The 14,484-nt window shown below is 40.5% G+C and overlaps 1 protein-coding gene and 1 long non-coding RNA gene across 4 annotated transcripts in view; one reads left to right on the forward strand and one right to left on the reverse strand.

Moving 5' to 3' along the window:
* Positions 1 to 14,484, forward strand: part of LOC6539310 (scavenger receptor class B member 1) — a 286,125-nt gene that overhangs the window by 176,709 nt on the left and 94,932 nt on the right. For both annotated transcript variants that reach the window (XM_039372237.2, XM_002086163.4), the window contains one exon: positions 5,404 to 5,570. In XM_039372237.2, the coding sequence (XP_039228171.1) occupies positions 5,404 to 5,570 (167 nt within the window). The remainder of the gene's footprint in view (positions 1 to 5,403; positions 5,571 to 14,484) is intronic.
* LOC120321025 overlaps positions 1 to 14,484 on the reverse strand; it is a 120,775-nt gene that overhangs the window by 96,829 nt on the left and 9,462 nt on the right. The window contains exon 2 of one of the 2 annotated variants that reach the window (XR_005560581.2): positions 12,241 to 12,290. The exons of the other annotated variant lie outside the window; for it this stretch is intronic. This is a non-coding gene — a long non-coding RNA (uncharacterized LOC120321025). The remainder of the gene's footprint in view (positions 1 to 12,240; positions 12,291 to 14,484) is intronic. 2 annotated transcript variants of the gene reach the window in all.

Below are 14,484 nucleotides of genomic sequence, written 5' to 3' on the forward strand. Positions count from 1 at the left end.
ACAAACATTGCCTTGTATATTTAGATGATTTAATGAATGAATGAATGAATGAATGAACTGAAGATATGACTTTCCTAATAGCAAAAGACTTTTTAATAATATACTTTCTAAACCACACTAGCGTAATTAACATAGATAATGGCAGTGAATTTCCCCAAAAATAAAACTATTACCGTAAATATTATAAAAAGTATAATTAAACTAAATCATATAACTATAACGCGGAATTCAAGAAATTCAACAACTCAACTCAACACATAAAGTTACTGCAGCGAAAAAGTGATACGACGTTTTAATGAAGCTCATTATTTTCCCGACTATAAAAAATTAATTCAAAAATGTCATTATTGTGAATTGTAAAGACTGCAATCTTCCAAAAACAAAACATAGATCAACGAAACTTTTTTTTGAAATAAGTCCAACAAAAATACAGTCCAAGAGAATTTTAATTATTTAATTAATTTAATTTTCTGCTAATGTACAATATTTATCCTGTACTAACGCTTATTCAAATTGTGCACCCTTATAAAAACAAACAGTAGAGATTGGCTAGAAGCTAAAAAAGCCCTAACTAGAATACTTGATGACATGAGAAACCCACAGATAATCAGAGGAGAAAAACCCTTAGAGTGTATGAGCCAATTTTCAAAAAAATTATATCAAATTGATATCACCACGAGCAAAACCGGGAAAGCAGATGTGGAACGCCTTCACAATACGATGTTACGTCGGTATATTCGTGCCTGTGTCCTGGGAAAGGAGTCAGGCCGAGGGAGAGGCATCCGATTTTAAGGCACCAAGATGGCGGCGAAAGCTCGTCGATTTTGGGTCGTGGGATCTTGGTAAGCCCCTCGCCTCTCCAACATAACGAGAATAAATATTAGTAGTGCCTGAAAAAGTTAGTACCGTTCGACAGTCAACAGTCCTCACTGCCCCACAAGCTGTAGCTTGATCGCAAAACGATCGGGCAATGTTTCGGCCACGTTCCCTCCCCTTCACGCGTCCGCATGCCTGTTGGATCGTCGCGGGCCGCGCAATACGATCCCCTTTTGTCAAGGTTGTCCGTCAAATTTTATGTCATCGTTTTTGGCCTACTCCACTTCTCGCGTCAGCACCCCTTCTGGAAATGTTTACCTACTCATTTTGTTGTAGTTACAATAATAGCATAATTTTATTGAGTAATAGATTGTTGGCTAGTGCCATGTAATACAAAAAAAATAATTAAAGGGCTAGCATACAAAAATTATGATAAGTTGGCTATAATTGTTTTTTCTATTTCCTTTCCTTTTCTATTTCCTTCTTGTGGTCGACAACCTCCACGGTGTTTATCACATTTGCTGTGTTGTCGGAGGTCTTAGACTCCTTGCCGCCCATCCTGAGAGTTTTGTGGAACTATGGTCTTCCTTCAAAGGGTGTTCCTTGTTAGTCCTGTTATTTCTTTTAAAGGATGCTAGTGTCCTTGCTCCTTGACGTTTTTCTTCGAGACTGGAGTTATCCCTGAGTCTTCCCCTCGATGGACAGAAGGATAATTTCCAGGGTATTTGATGTACGGATGACTACCTCTGGGTGTTGACCGGATGTTTTCCCGGGTACCGACCGACTACGGGAGTTTACCCGGGTACTGACTGACTATTCATCGGTGAGCCATGGTCTTTTTATAGCGGAATAGAGTTTTTCCTGATCTATTGGTCTTCTATGCCAAGTGTTCCCATCTAGGAATCATATTTCTCGCTTTCCCCTATTTTGGGTAGTCAATACCCTCTTCGGTGAAGTGTGCCCGGAACTGGTGTTGATTTTCTTTACTTTCTGCAATCTATTGTGGCCGCTGACCGGGTCATCTGAGACTCGTTTATTGTCGACTTGCATTTTCTTTGTCGGAATCCAACTGAGTACCCCTTCCCCTGCTTTTAGATTCTGGTTTTTGAATCTTCAAAGTCTTGCGATCTCCCGAAAAGGGTGTACGCAACAGGCTCGAAGTGATCGATGCGGTTACGCATGGAATGACTTCTCAAAAAGAAGACCGTACGCCATTTTCTTGTATTTTTGTTGTTTCTTTTTCCTTTTTCTTGTTTTGTAGCGCCCATAACGTGTGACTTCGACCCACCACACTCTGCTGACTGCGATAGCCGGGCTATTATGTAAAGTTAGATTTTATCGGTTGTGATCTGATTATTCTTTTTTCTCCAAGAATACAACTCGTACTAGCGACTTGTTGTTTTAGGTCTTATGTGTTTGATAATTCTGCATGAGCTTACGGTAATTTATGGGTATGCCGAATTTCCCGGCTTATCGTCTTTACCGGACTTCTGGCAAAAACGACAAGTGGACTCATGGAATCGAGACGTGCACGGATTCTTGTTTCCGGGGTGTTGGCGGTAGAAATCCACTCCGTATCCACACGTATAGCAAATTATATTGTGCAAAGAATTTCCGCACCCAGGCGCTGTTCTGATGGACTCGCGGCTGTCTTCCGGTCTGCGTTGGAATTCTTCCACAAGGACACCATCGGGAATACGTCCTTGCCTCTCTGAGCGTTGGATCTCATTTACAGGTCTACCTCGCATCGGTTTCCCATGGTTTCTTAACCACCGATCCACTCTGAGCCCCTCCTTTTTAAGCTCTGCCAGAGACCTTATTGGGGACGTCAACAGTAACCCATCCATTTGGGAGTTCAGGTTGTCCTTCAAAAGTTCTACAAATTCACCCTTGGCGATCTTGTGTTTTAACATAAAGTGTGACATAATCGCTGAAGGACTCGTTATACCCTTGTTTTCTCTCCATTAATTCTTTGATCTTCATTAAGTCACCTCCAGTTGTAGAAAAAGCGCTTTTCATTTCCTTGGTGAGCTTGCGCTTGAAACGTGAGACTATGATCTAACTCGGGGTGCAGTTGGTGGCTGGTCTCTGGAATCTGCTGCGGAGTGGCCGTTTGCCTGTAAAAACATTTTTGCGGTACTTGTTCTGGTGTTGGGGTATCTTGATGTCTTAAAAAGCTATCTGTGGAGTTTCTGGGTAGTCCAGGTGGTGGGGCCATTCTTGGTTGTTCGGAAAAGGTTTGGGTGGCTTGTAACTCAGCCACTTTCTTCTTCAAAGCGTTTACTTGAGCGATCATTTCCAATTCCGCATCTCTACTCTGGTTCCATTAGTTCTCTTTCGCGCCTTTCGGCAATCTCCGAACGGTCTTCGGAACTTGCACGGTACCGTGGCAGCATGCTGGAGCGTCCTCTAGGCGGTCCTAGCGGTAAATCCATTCCTCCAGCTGTTTCATTCATCGTGCTTTTAATCTGTTCGGGCAAGTGTCCTACCTTTTCCGGCTGGTTTTCAAAGTTTTGAAGACTCTCTTGATTATATGCCTCATATAGTCGGGTGGTATCTCCCGCACTTGCACTTCTTGGTGCACGACCCTCTTCTTGTGTTCGCGATCGAGTTACTCTCCCGGTGGTGGGTTGAAACAACACTTTCTTTTTTGCACCCCTCATTTACGAATTTGCATTGCTCTATTTGATACTTGTTTTTTTTTTTTGTGTTCTGCTTGGTATGCAGCTAAAAATATTACACGATCTACCGTGAAAGTTTCTGACTACAACTGTTAAAATCCGATAGGTAAGCTGGGGTGCTGTTACGCATTAATAAGTCTCTCCTCAGTCAAAAACCCGTCCGGTATTTAAGCCCCAAAATAAAAACAAATAACTACCCGGAGATGTTGGTTGTTGCCCTGACATGGTTACACCCGGCCAACATGCCTCCGTCTTCCACTGCTTAGGGAACTTAGGGAACTGGTCCACCTAAGACAGTGTATGTCCGAATACCCCCTCCCGCCAGTCGTCGGAAAATCAGGCTGTTTTACCGATATTTGCGGACTCCTCAATCTGCTGCTATTTGACCGTTACGTTCGGACTCCACAACAGTTTTCCTATTTCCCTGGCCACGTACCTCACAAACGATCTGTCTACTTGGCCTAGTACGCCGGCAGCGTAAAACAAAGAAACTAAAATCGTCCCCTGCCCAAAATTAGTCATGGAAAGCCGCAAAGATTCGAGCCCCTCAAACGACCTGGCTCCTTAGCCTAGTACGCGGGCAGCGTCGATTTTACGTTTTCCCACCCCCTGTGTACTGGATCGTCAAATAAACGATATACCCGCACCGCACCGCTAAATGCGTTACAATTATATCTGCGCTCCTATCTTCTTTGGACTCATCCTTCTTGAACGACCTGGCTACTTGGCCTAATACGTTGGAAGCGTTAGCCACCCTCAAATTATGTTTACGTTAATTACAAAAACAAGTCGATCGGCACTTAGTTGTTTGATATTATAACAAGGAAATCTCCCACATTTTGAATTAAGGAATTATTTTCAAACCTCATTTCCTAATGACAAAACAAAGGACTTACGATTTTTAAGGGATGATAAACAAAAGTGATCTCAAAGTCATGCCTCTATTCTGAACCATTTACGCATGCTCTCGGTTGCAGAAGTTGGGGACTTTAAGCTAGACTAAATGGTAAAAGAATTATTAATCGCGCGCTAACTTTACTTAAGTCCAATATTCTATACATAGTAAAATTAGTTAGGACATTGAAAGCTGGAATTCATGCCTATTTTCCGTTGAAACTAATGACACTATTCCCTAACAAATATGACAAATCCTAGCGTTGGGCGCCAATTCTGTTACGTCGGTATATTCGTGCCTGTGTCCTGGGAAAGGACGTTGAATAAGCCTATAAACTTGCGATGCTTTTTATCTCTGGAGTCTGTATGCTTAATCTATACTTTCTAGCTTTTGTAGTTCCTGAGATACCGACGTTCATACGGACGGACAGAAGGACATGCCCAGATGGACTAGGCTATTAAGCCTGATTAAGAATATATATACTATGGTCAGAAAGGCTTCCTTCTGCCTCTCACATACTGTTCAACGAATCTATTAAAGCCTTTTACTCTACGAGTAATGATTATAAACACAGAAATAAACGCTAGGTAAAAATCTCTATACAAATATACAAAAACTCTTAGACCGATCTTATTAGCCTTTAAAGTGTTTAGTTTATTAGTCTCGTAAATTTCTATTGATTTGATAATAATCTATCTCTAACTCATGCAAACCGTCCAAACCCGTCCCCTTCCAAGGCTCAAAAACGGCCACACTTTTGATAAATTTTAGTCTATTCACTCATTTGATAGGTTAAAATAGTAAATAGCTTTTACTAAAATATTTAATTTCATAAATCGGTATTAAGGTACGATATTTTATAAGGATGTTATTAATGGACACATATGGATTGGAGAATAAATTAAACATTGACGAATAATACTAAATTTACAACCCACTTATAATTTTTTTATTTTTATTTTGATGCCAATTTTTTTTATTTTTTCTCTTAAACTTCACTGTACTCCATAGGTGATTGCCAGCCGGTTGGACTAATTGACGTTACTGACTGCTACTATGGATTCCCAATCTCCTTGAGTTTCCCACACTTCATGAACGGTGAATTGGGGCTCCAAAAAAACATTACCGGCATAAGTCCAGATCCTGAAAAACACTCTTCAACTTTTGTTATTCAACCAGTAAGTGCATCTCACTACAACATTTTATTTATTTACAACAAATTATTTATGCTTACAACAAATTAAAGACAAAAACAAGAGAGAACTCTATAGTCGAGTTCCCCGACTATCTGATACCCGTTACTCAGCTAGTGGAAGGGAGAAGAAGAATCTTTAACACTGACAGTTTTTTGCGATTTGTAGGCGTTAGAGTGGGCTTGGCAGAAAGTTTTTTGGCAAATCGAAAGAAATTTACAAGGCTAATACAAAAATGAAAGTATATCAAAACATCTTTCAAAAGTGTGGGCGTAGCAGCTTTAGGCGGTTTGTGGGCGTTAGAGTGGGCGTGACAAAAAGTTTTTTTGCAAATCGTTGGAAATTTACAGAACTAATACAAGTATGAAAAAATATCAAAACATTTTTCAAACGTGTGGGCGTAGCAGTTTTGGGCGGTTTGCGGGCGTTAGAGTGGGCGTGGCAACATGAATCAACAAACTTGCGCTGCGCCTATGTTTGTGGAGTTTGTATGCTTAGTCTCAACTTTCTAGCCTTTGTAGTTCCTGAGATCTCAGCGTTCATACGAACGGACAGACAGACGGACAGACGGACGGACATACGGACAGACGGACATGGTCATATTGATTCGGCTATTGATCCTGATCAAGAATATATATACTTTATATGGTCGGAAATGATTCCTTTTACCTGTTACATACTTTTTAACGAATCCAGTATGTCCGTTTACTCTATGAGTAACGCATATAACGAAGTAATTGCTGAATAATACGTTCTGACGGCGAGCCCGCCGTCAATACCGTCATTAAAATAAATTAATATTGTGATATGAAGGATATTTGATTTTTCTTCTGTGGGCAACGTAGTATCGGTTTGGATAGCGATAGACCTAACTGCAATTCCCCACCTAAAGGGACGGTCGTGCCTGTATTTCTTGTACGTACCTGGATCTCCGACATTAGCCAAGTGCTCTGTAAACACAACTAATGGAATGCTACGAAAGTATGGTTACGTTCACCCTCTTTTTAAGATACTACGACTTTGAAGATTCACTAATAAAACGTACATAATGTAAAGCAGAGGAAGATGTACAACTACCTCGTAAATTCAGACTGATTGCAACAAAGAAAATGCAGTTCAACAATACACGAGTGGCAAATAAGCAGTTCCGCGGCCACCTTCGTTAATTGGCAAAGTTCATCAGTTAGGCGTTGACTCACAAAATAGGAAAAATAGTGAAATATTGGTGGAAACACGTAGCCAATAAAACGGAATATGGAAGTAGTCAAGAGAAAGCTCTAGGTCAGTTCGTGTCAAAAGGGAGACTACCGATTTCGTATCCGTGGTGGACAATAGATTTTGTGTCGAGGGTGGACGTTAGATTTCGTTTTCAAGGCAAGCAGAAGATTTTGGGTCCAGAGAGGACATTTTCGGTCTGAGCCTGAACGAAATTCTGGGATTTAGGAATCTCGGACTGGGATGATACAGAATTGCAAAAGGACACCTCGTGTTGCTTTTCGAACCAGTAGAAAGGATGTTGAAAGTTGGGCGGCAAGGAGTCCAAAACCTCCGAAAACAACGCCTATGTGATCAACACAGTGGTATTAGTAGGTCATAAGGACGAGATCATAGACGTGCAGCGCAACCTTTATTTCATCGCTATATTGGTAGTCTTTCAGGCGATAATAAAACTAGTGAAGACGATACAAATCCACTTAAGATTTTGGGGTATGTTCCAGTTGCAATGATTAATGTCAATGTTTAAGCAGGGCTGACTTTTAATAATATAGGAGGCAATAACAGCAGTTATGTTGGTCGAGTAGTAAGATGTTTGAGATCGCATTGATATCAAAACTAGAATCGCCTAGCGCATAGTCTGGCATGGCGAAGCCTATATTCTCCAGCGTCCTGCATTGCTGCTCCAGAAACGATAGCATGGATTCCCCCGTTGTAACTTCATTTTTTAGGAATCCACCTCCCATCGTATCGCAACACATCGACCCAGCGATTTGCTTCACTGAGCCCATTCCACTTAGAGCGCGAATATGAGCGTTACATTTATCCGACAGTTCTCGAAGCATTGAAACTAAACTACTCTGCACTGCTCTTAGCCCCAGAATCTTAGTTGCCATAGTTGCCATACGATCTCTCAGACATGATCAAAAGATGCTTTAGCATTTCTATTTTGTGAGGTTAGGATGGCTATCTATTATCGTCGTAAACATAAAATAAAAACTCTAGGCAATTAGCATAGCCTCCAGCGAAGCTTAAGAGGGGCAGGGACGTGACCTACGCCAGAGCGGACGCTGTACATGGCCACAATAACACGGATAAATTGCTCTGGTTTTTGCAAAATTTCTGCTTGAGTAAAATCTTGAGTTGCCACCTTTTTCACAGTTTTAATTCCGATGTTCGCAATTACTTTTTAACCGCATTTTGACCATTTAAGTAATTAAATTATATAGCAATATTTACAAAGAACACGTGTGGCCCTCCTTTTAATTAATTAATGAATTCTTTTATATTTTATAAGTACGTTTATCTGCCTGTCCACGAACAGTATGGCAACCTTCGGGATAGCTTTTGTACTACGTACTTCGACCCCTAACCAAATCGTAAATTGTCGTTGTCGACGGCAACATTTTGTTTGTCAAATCTGAGGTGGGGTCAGAAATATATTTTTTATAAAATAACTAAGTGGCAGAACGATTTTGTGGGGATGTGGAATTAACATCAATAGACCACTGAGTTAAATATTTTTTTCCCTTAGTAAATAAGATCTGATTTGATATAAAAAAAGGCATTTGCTTTTCATTTCGGCGAGACAAATGTGCCCGTTTTACAAATCGAAGAATTCTTACGATTTCGAAAACCGGAGCACCAATTTTACGATTTCAAATCGAAATCGTAAAAATCTTACGAATTCGATTACCGGAGCATGCCTGATTGACTTCTTTTCGCTCACAAGAGAAATGAAACGGACATTTTCCAAGACTGAAAGTGACTGGACGAAGGTGAAAAAGTTGATGGAAAGGAATTAAAGGTAGAAAAATTTACAGTTTAAATTGAACACAAGATCGCCGAAGATGAATTCGTTGATCTTTTATAAGATAACATGAACTCCCAAATGGGCGGTTTACTGTTGACTTCCCCAATAAGATCCATGGCAGAGCTTAAAAAGGAAGGGCTCAGAGTTGGAGGAGAGAAGAGAAGAGGACCGATGGTTGAAAAACCAGTTATTTTCTATTTTTGACAAAACGAATTCTATAGCAGTCCCAAGCTGGACACCCTCCACCACGAATTGATCGGCTTGCTCCAAATCCTTTTTAGCTGCCGAGCTTAGCAGCATTTGAGGGTTTCCTGGGATCGAGAACTAATCAGCTGTGGGGTCCTGTTAATCACTTGCCGTAGGCTGCGGTTCATTTTCTTAAGGCATCCTACCACCAGCTGCTTTCTTGTTCTTTGGAGATTCTTCTAATAGCTTAAGGCTATTAAACTGTAAACTATCTCTATCTACGTCAAAACTGCTGATCAGGGTTTTCAAGCCACTTTTAGTTTGGCGCATAAACGATTTTATCTCATTTTGAACCCCTAGGCAAGCATCACAATAGTATTTTAGATGGTGGCCCTTAGATAGGGCATCACTTGTTTGGCCGCTAAAACCTGCACAATTAGTGTGCACCATTTTATCACTCACCCAACAAGTCATTTTTGGCTGCTCAGGCTTTTTAAACTGGCATTAGTTTTGAAAGCAGGCAATATTAGTTTCCATTTTTTTTCGATTCGGGCCACAAAAAAAAACACAAAATCAAAACTTGCAAGCAAGCTGTTAAATGAACCGCAAAAGAGCAGTCTACACGCTTAGAACTTTAGATTTTGTGTGGGAGAGCGAGAGAGCGGATGCACAGCGCAGTTTATGTGCATACAAAAACAACATTAAACAGCACTGCGGATAACGCAGTGAAGAGAGAATGAAAACACAAAGGCAGAAAAGCTAAAGAATTAGTTAATTTGCTTAAACTACTAAACTAAAAAAAACGACCGACAAAGTAAATGAAAAATATACATATATATGTATATATATACATATATACAACACTCAATTTATGGCACCTCGGCCTGCTATTCAAGCTGAAGCAACAGTTGCCGGCCTCATACTACATGTTCCTTAAGGCATACGTCAAAAAGAGGATGTTCTACCTGAGGAGCAGTAACTCCGAGAGAGTGGTGAGAGCTGGAGTACCCCCTCGGTCCTGTGCTGTACAGCATATTCACTTCAGATATGCCAGTATCTGAAGACAACAGAATACTGACATGCACTTACGCGGACGAAACGCTTCTGTGCTCTGATGCAACTCCTGCTTTTTCAACGCAAGAGCTGCAACACGAACTGGGCACGATTCAGCCATGGCTGAAAAGGTGGAACATCAACATAAACGCTGACAAATCCACCTATGTCACGTTTACGCTCAGACCAGGCAACCCGTCCACATCAACGGCACCAATATACCCAATATACCGTCCAATGCGAAGGCCAAGTACCTGGGACTAACCATGTACAAGCGTCTCACGTGGAATGAGCACATAGGGGAAAAGGTAAAGCTCATGAGACACAAATGCCGCTCAATGGCCTGGCTCCTATGCAGACGAAGCACGCTACCCATTAGACACAAGTTACTGCTCTACAAAGCCATGATAAAGACGTCTTGGACATACGGTATAGAGCTGTGGGGCTCTGCCTTCTCTACAAACATTAAAAAACTACAGAGAGCAGAATGCCGTATTCTGAGATTTATCCTTAAGTTCCTTAAGATGTATCCATTAAGAGGGAAATGCAAAGTGTCGCCGAGAAATCCAGGAAAGCTAGCAGGAGGTACCTGAAGAAACTGGAGAACCACCAGAATCATCTTGCAAATAACCTCCTTGACAACAGCCTACAGCTCAGAAGGCTCCGAAGACATCACACACTTCACCTGGCTTTTCGGATTCCCTAAAGGAATCCTTTGATGACCCTAGATATCAAATATAAGATTCCCTAGGGAATCTACATAACCGCCCATGTATCACAAAATTTAATTGATTGAAAGGGTATACTAGATTCGTTGAAAAGTATGTAACAGGCAGAAGGAAGGGTTTCCGACCATATAAAGTATATATATTCTTGATCAGGACCAATAGCCGCGTCGATATGACCATTTCCGTCTGTCCGTCTGTCTGTCCGTCCGTATGAACGCTGTGATCTCAGGAACTACAAAAGCTACAAAGTTGAGATTAAGCATACAGACTCCAGAGACATAGACGCAGCGCAAGTTTGTCGATTCATGTTGCCACGCCCACTCTAACGCCCACAAACCGCCCAAAACTGCCACGCCCACACTTTTGAAAAATGTTTTGATATTTTTTCATTTTTGTATTGGTGTTGTAAATTTCTATCTATTTGCCAAAAAAACTTTTGGCCACGCCCACTCTAACGCCCACAAACCGCCCAAAGCTGCCACGCCCACACTTTTGAAAAATGTTTTGAAATTTTTTCATTTTTGTATTGGTCTTGTAAATTTCTATTGATTTGCCAAAAAACTTTCTGCCACGCTCACTCTAACGCCCACAAACCGCAAAAAACTGTGTTTAAGACTCTCCTCCCTTCCACTAACTGAGTAACGGGTATCAGATAGTCGGGGAACTCGACTATAGCGTTCTCTCTTGTTTTTTTATTAACTATTTACAAACATAAATTCTAGTGTCAAGTTAATTTCTTATTACGTAGAACATACCTTTGTAAGAACATTTAAAAAAGAGTAAAAGGCATTAAAAAGTCTAACGAACGGCTACACTGACAAAACTATAACTGGCCAGATGTTGACTCGAAATCTGAGTGCACGCAAGATAGTGATCCGGCTTCGGCTCGTCGTCTACGGAGGTGATGATCTTGCTCAGATTTCGGGATGCCTATACATAATTTTAATTAAAGATAATTGCGTGCAACAACAAGCATTAACCGGGATAGAGAAACACACACACAAATAAACAAATGCTGCAGGAACAATATTTTTATCTTTGGCTGAGCCCTTCTCTCACCTCCTCTGATGTTTTGAAGGCTCGTCTCTTGCCCACCCTACCAATGGTCGCTCCTACCCTCAGCGCTTAATAGCCTGAGCGACCTTTTGCAAGTGCTACCCTACATCACAAGGCACAGCTTGCTGCGGCCACTTTCAAACTTCTTAAAAACATTATAAAGTTTTATTAAAAGCTAAAAGGAAATACATCTCCTAAACTAAGCAATGGACACATAATATAAATATAAATAGTATAGAATAAAATATGCGATTAAAATCGAAAATAAGATATTATTTAAGTATCTAAATTATGGAATTTTTTTTTGATCAATTTAATTACTGTATAAAATGGAATGGGACGGCAACTGAAAGTTGGACCAAGATTCATTGGTCAATTTACAGAATTTTCCAGAGGAATATTGCAGCTGAAAGGGCATTCCTTTCAGCAAAAATAAAATGAATGCAAAACATTATAGCTCTTAGCTCGAATGCTTATTTATGCTGTCTTCTCATTGTTTCTTCTTCCCTTTATTTATGCTAAAATTTATGTTTTTTCTTCTCAGAAATTAATTTTTTTTTTTTAGATTTATAAAGTCTTGTGATGTTTTATGTTTAACACTCACCGCACTATCCACATCCACCGTTGAAAGCGCTTACTTCGAGGAAGTGCTACCTAGAATAGGAAGAAAAAAAAATCATGGGAAACAACAACTAGGGACATAACCAGAGCCGGGAAGATTAACATTGAAAATTTTAGCATCGCGCACTTTTTGCTCATTTCAACGGCACTATTATTTTTCTTCATTTATAAACTATTTATGATCACTAAATGAATGTTGAATCCTCGTTGCATTTGCCGCCCAACCCTTTTTTTCCGAATTTTTCACCTTATTCTAGCCTTTTTTTACGGGTTTCTTTTGTTTTTTGGTTCTATATGTTTTTTTTTGATTGGGGCCTTTTACAGGTTCATTTCCGGTAGAGAAATAGCGCGGGCGGTTCGCGGCGGCGACAACTAAAAGGCGGGCGGAGCAACTCAAAACTAAAACGCTTGGCTCAGCCGCAAACTATGTGCTCTCAGTCCCCAGCATAATATCTTTATTTCTATCCTGGCTGTTGCTTCGAGTCTTCCCTCTTTCGGGCGAAATTGGATTTATTTATGGCGTTTTAATTATACTTCCTGCTGCTGCGCGGGTGGTGGCGACGGTCCCGCCGGGAGCTAGCCCGCTTTCCAACTATTGGCTGCTCCTCGAAGATCGGCTGCTACAAAACATATTATTTATCTTCCAGACAATGCAATTTTACTGGTTAATATTAAATGTTGAATATAATATTCGTATAAATTCATATTGGAATCGGAAACAAGCTAGAAGAGCAAGTAGGTTGAGATCAATGAAATTAACGATTCGTTGCCGAGATCTCAATCGTAAAAGCGTACATTAAATAAACACACTTTTGTAAACTCATTAATATTTAAAACCAAACAAACTTGTTGTGCTGATATTAAGAATAAAATACACATTTATAATAATACAATAATATATTTATATTTGACGTTTAACGGAATACTGGGGCCACATTTCTGGGGGCTCAACGGGGATATTTGCAAAACCAGTCACTATTAGCGGGCTATAGACTTTTATGTTGAATGTTGAATTTATTTTTGCTTTTGCCAAAACCAGCGGTGGCTTTTAATAAATTCATTAAAAATTTTGTTTTGCACACATACTTATTAAAAATCCGGTCGATTCGCGAGTGCAGTTTTTTTATTAGTCAAAAATTAAAACACTCCATACGCAACGAAACCAACCACAAAAGCAAGTGTGATTTGTGTAGACTGATCGTTCGCATATACACTCATACAAATGCAAAAAACTTTTATTTTCTTGGCTCGTTGCAAAACGTTCGGCGAATAAGCAGAGCAATAGGTAAACACGAAATTGGTTTTTGGTTGAGCACAGACCGTTCGTTCAAGAGACACTGGTGAACGGCTCTTGTCGCACCACTTGTGCAAAAAACTGTTATTTGGTGACTGCAAGAAACGGTTATTTGGTTTAAAAGTTAGCACAGTATGAAACAATAAAGAACTGCGAAGTATGCAAAGTCAGCAAGTCCTTTAACAAAACCGACAGCCTAACGGTGGAACACGTTACATAATTGTCTGGAAGAATACCGACTTAATGGGTCCGTACCCACGTCGAAAGCTGAGTCGGCACTAAGATGCGGACCCACTAGAATATGCTCTTGAGCGCCGAAGAAAGCATGTTAGCATGGTTCCCTACTGTATTTAAATATAAATAATATGAAAATAAATAATAACGGCGAACAATATGATAACAAACAAGAGAGAACGCTATAGTCGAGTTCCCCGACTATATGATACCCGTTACTCAGCTAGTGTAAGTGCGAAGGACAGTTTTTGGCGGTTTGTGGGCGTTAGAGTGGGCGTGGCCAAAAGTTTTTTGGCAAATAGATAGAAATTTACAAGACTAATACAAAACTGAAAAAATATCAAAACATTTTTCAAAAGTGTGGGCGTGGCAGCTTGGGGCGGTTTGTGGGCGTTAGAGTGGGCGTGGCCAAAAGTTTTTTGGCAAATAGATAGAAATTTACAAGTCTAATACAAAACTGAAAAAATATCAAAACATTTTTCAAAAGTGTGGGCGTGGCAGCTTTGGGCGGTTTGTGGGCGTTAGAGTGGGCGTGGCAACCTGAATCGACAAACTTGCGCTGCGTCTATGTCCCTGGAGTCTGTATACTTAATCTCAACTTTCTAGCTTGTGTACTTCCTGAGATCTCGACGTTCATACGGACAGACGGACAGACGGACAGACAGACGGACGGACAGACGGACATGGCCAGATCGACTC

Source organism: Drosophila yakuba, chromosome 2R (genome assembly GCF_016746365.2).
Source record: "Drosophila yakuba strain Tai18E2 chromosome 2R, Prin_Dyak_Tai18E2_2.1, whole genome shotgun sequence".
In the NCBI taxonomy this organism is placed as follows: Eukaryota; Metazoa; Arthropoda; class Insecta; order Diptera; family Drosophilidae; genus Drosophila; species Drosophila yakuba.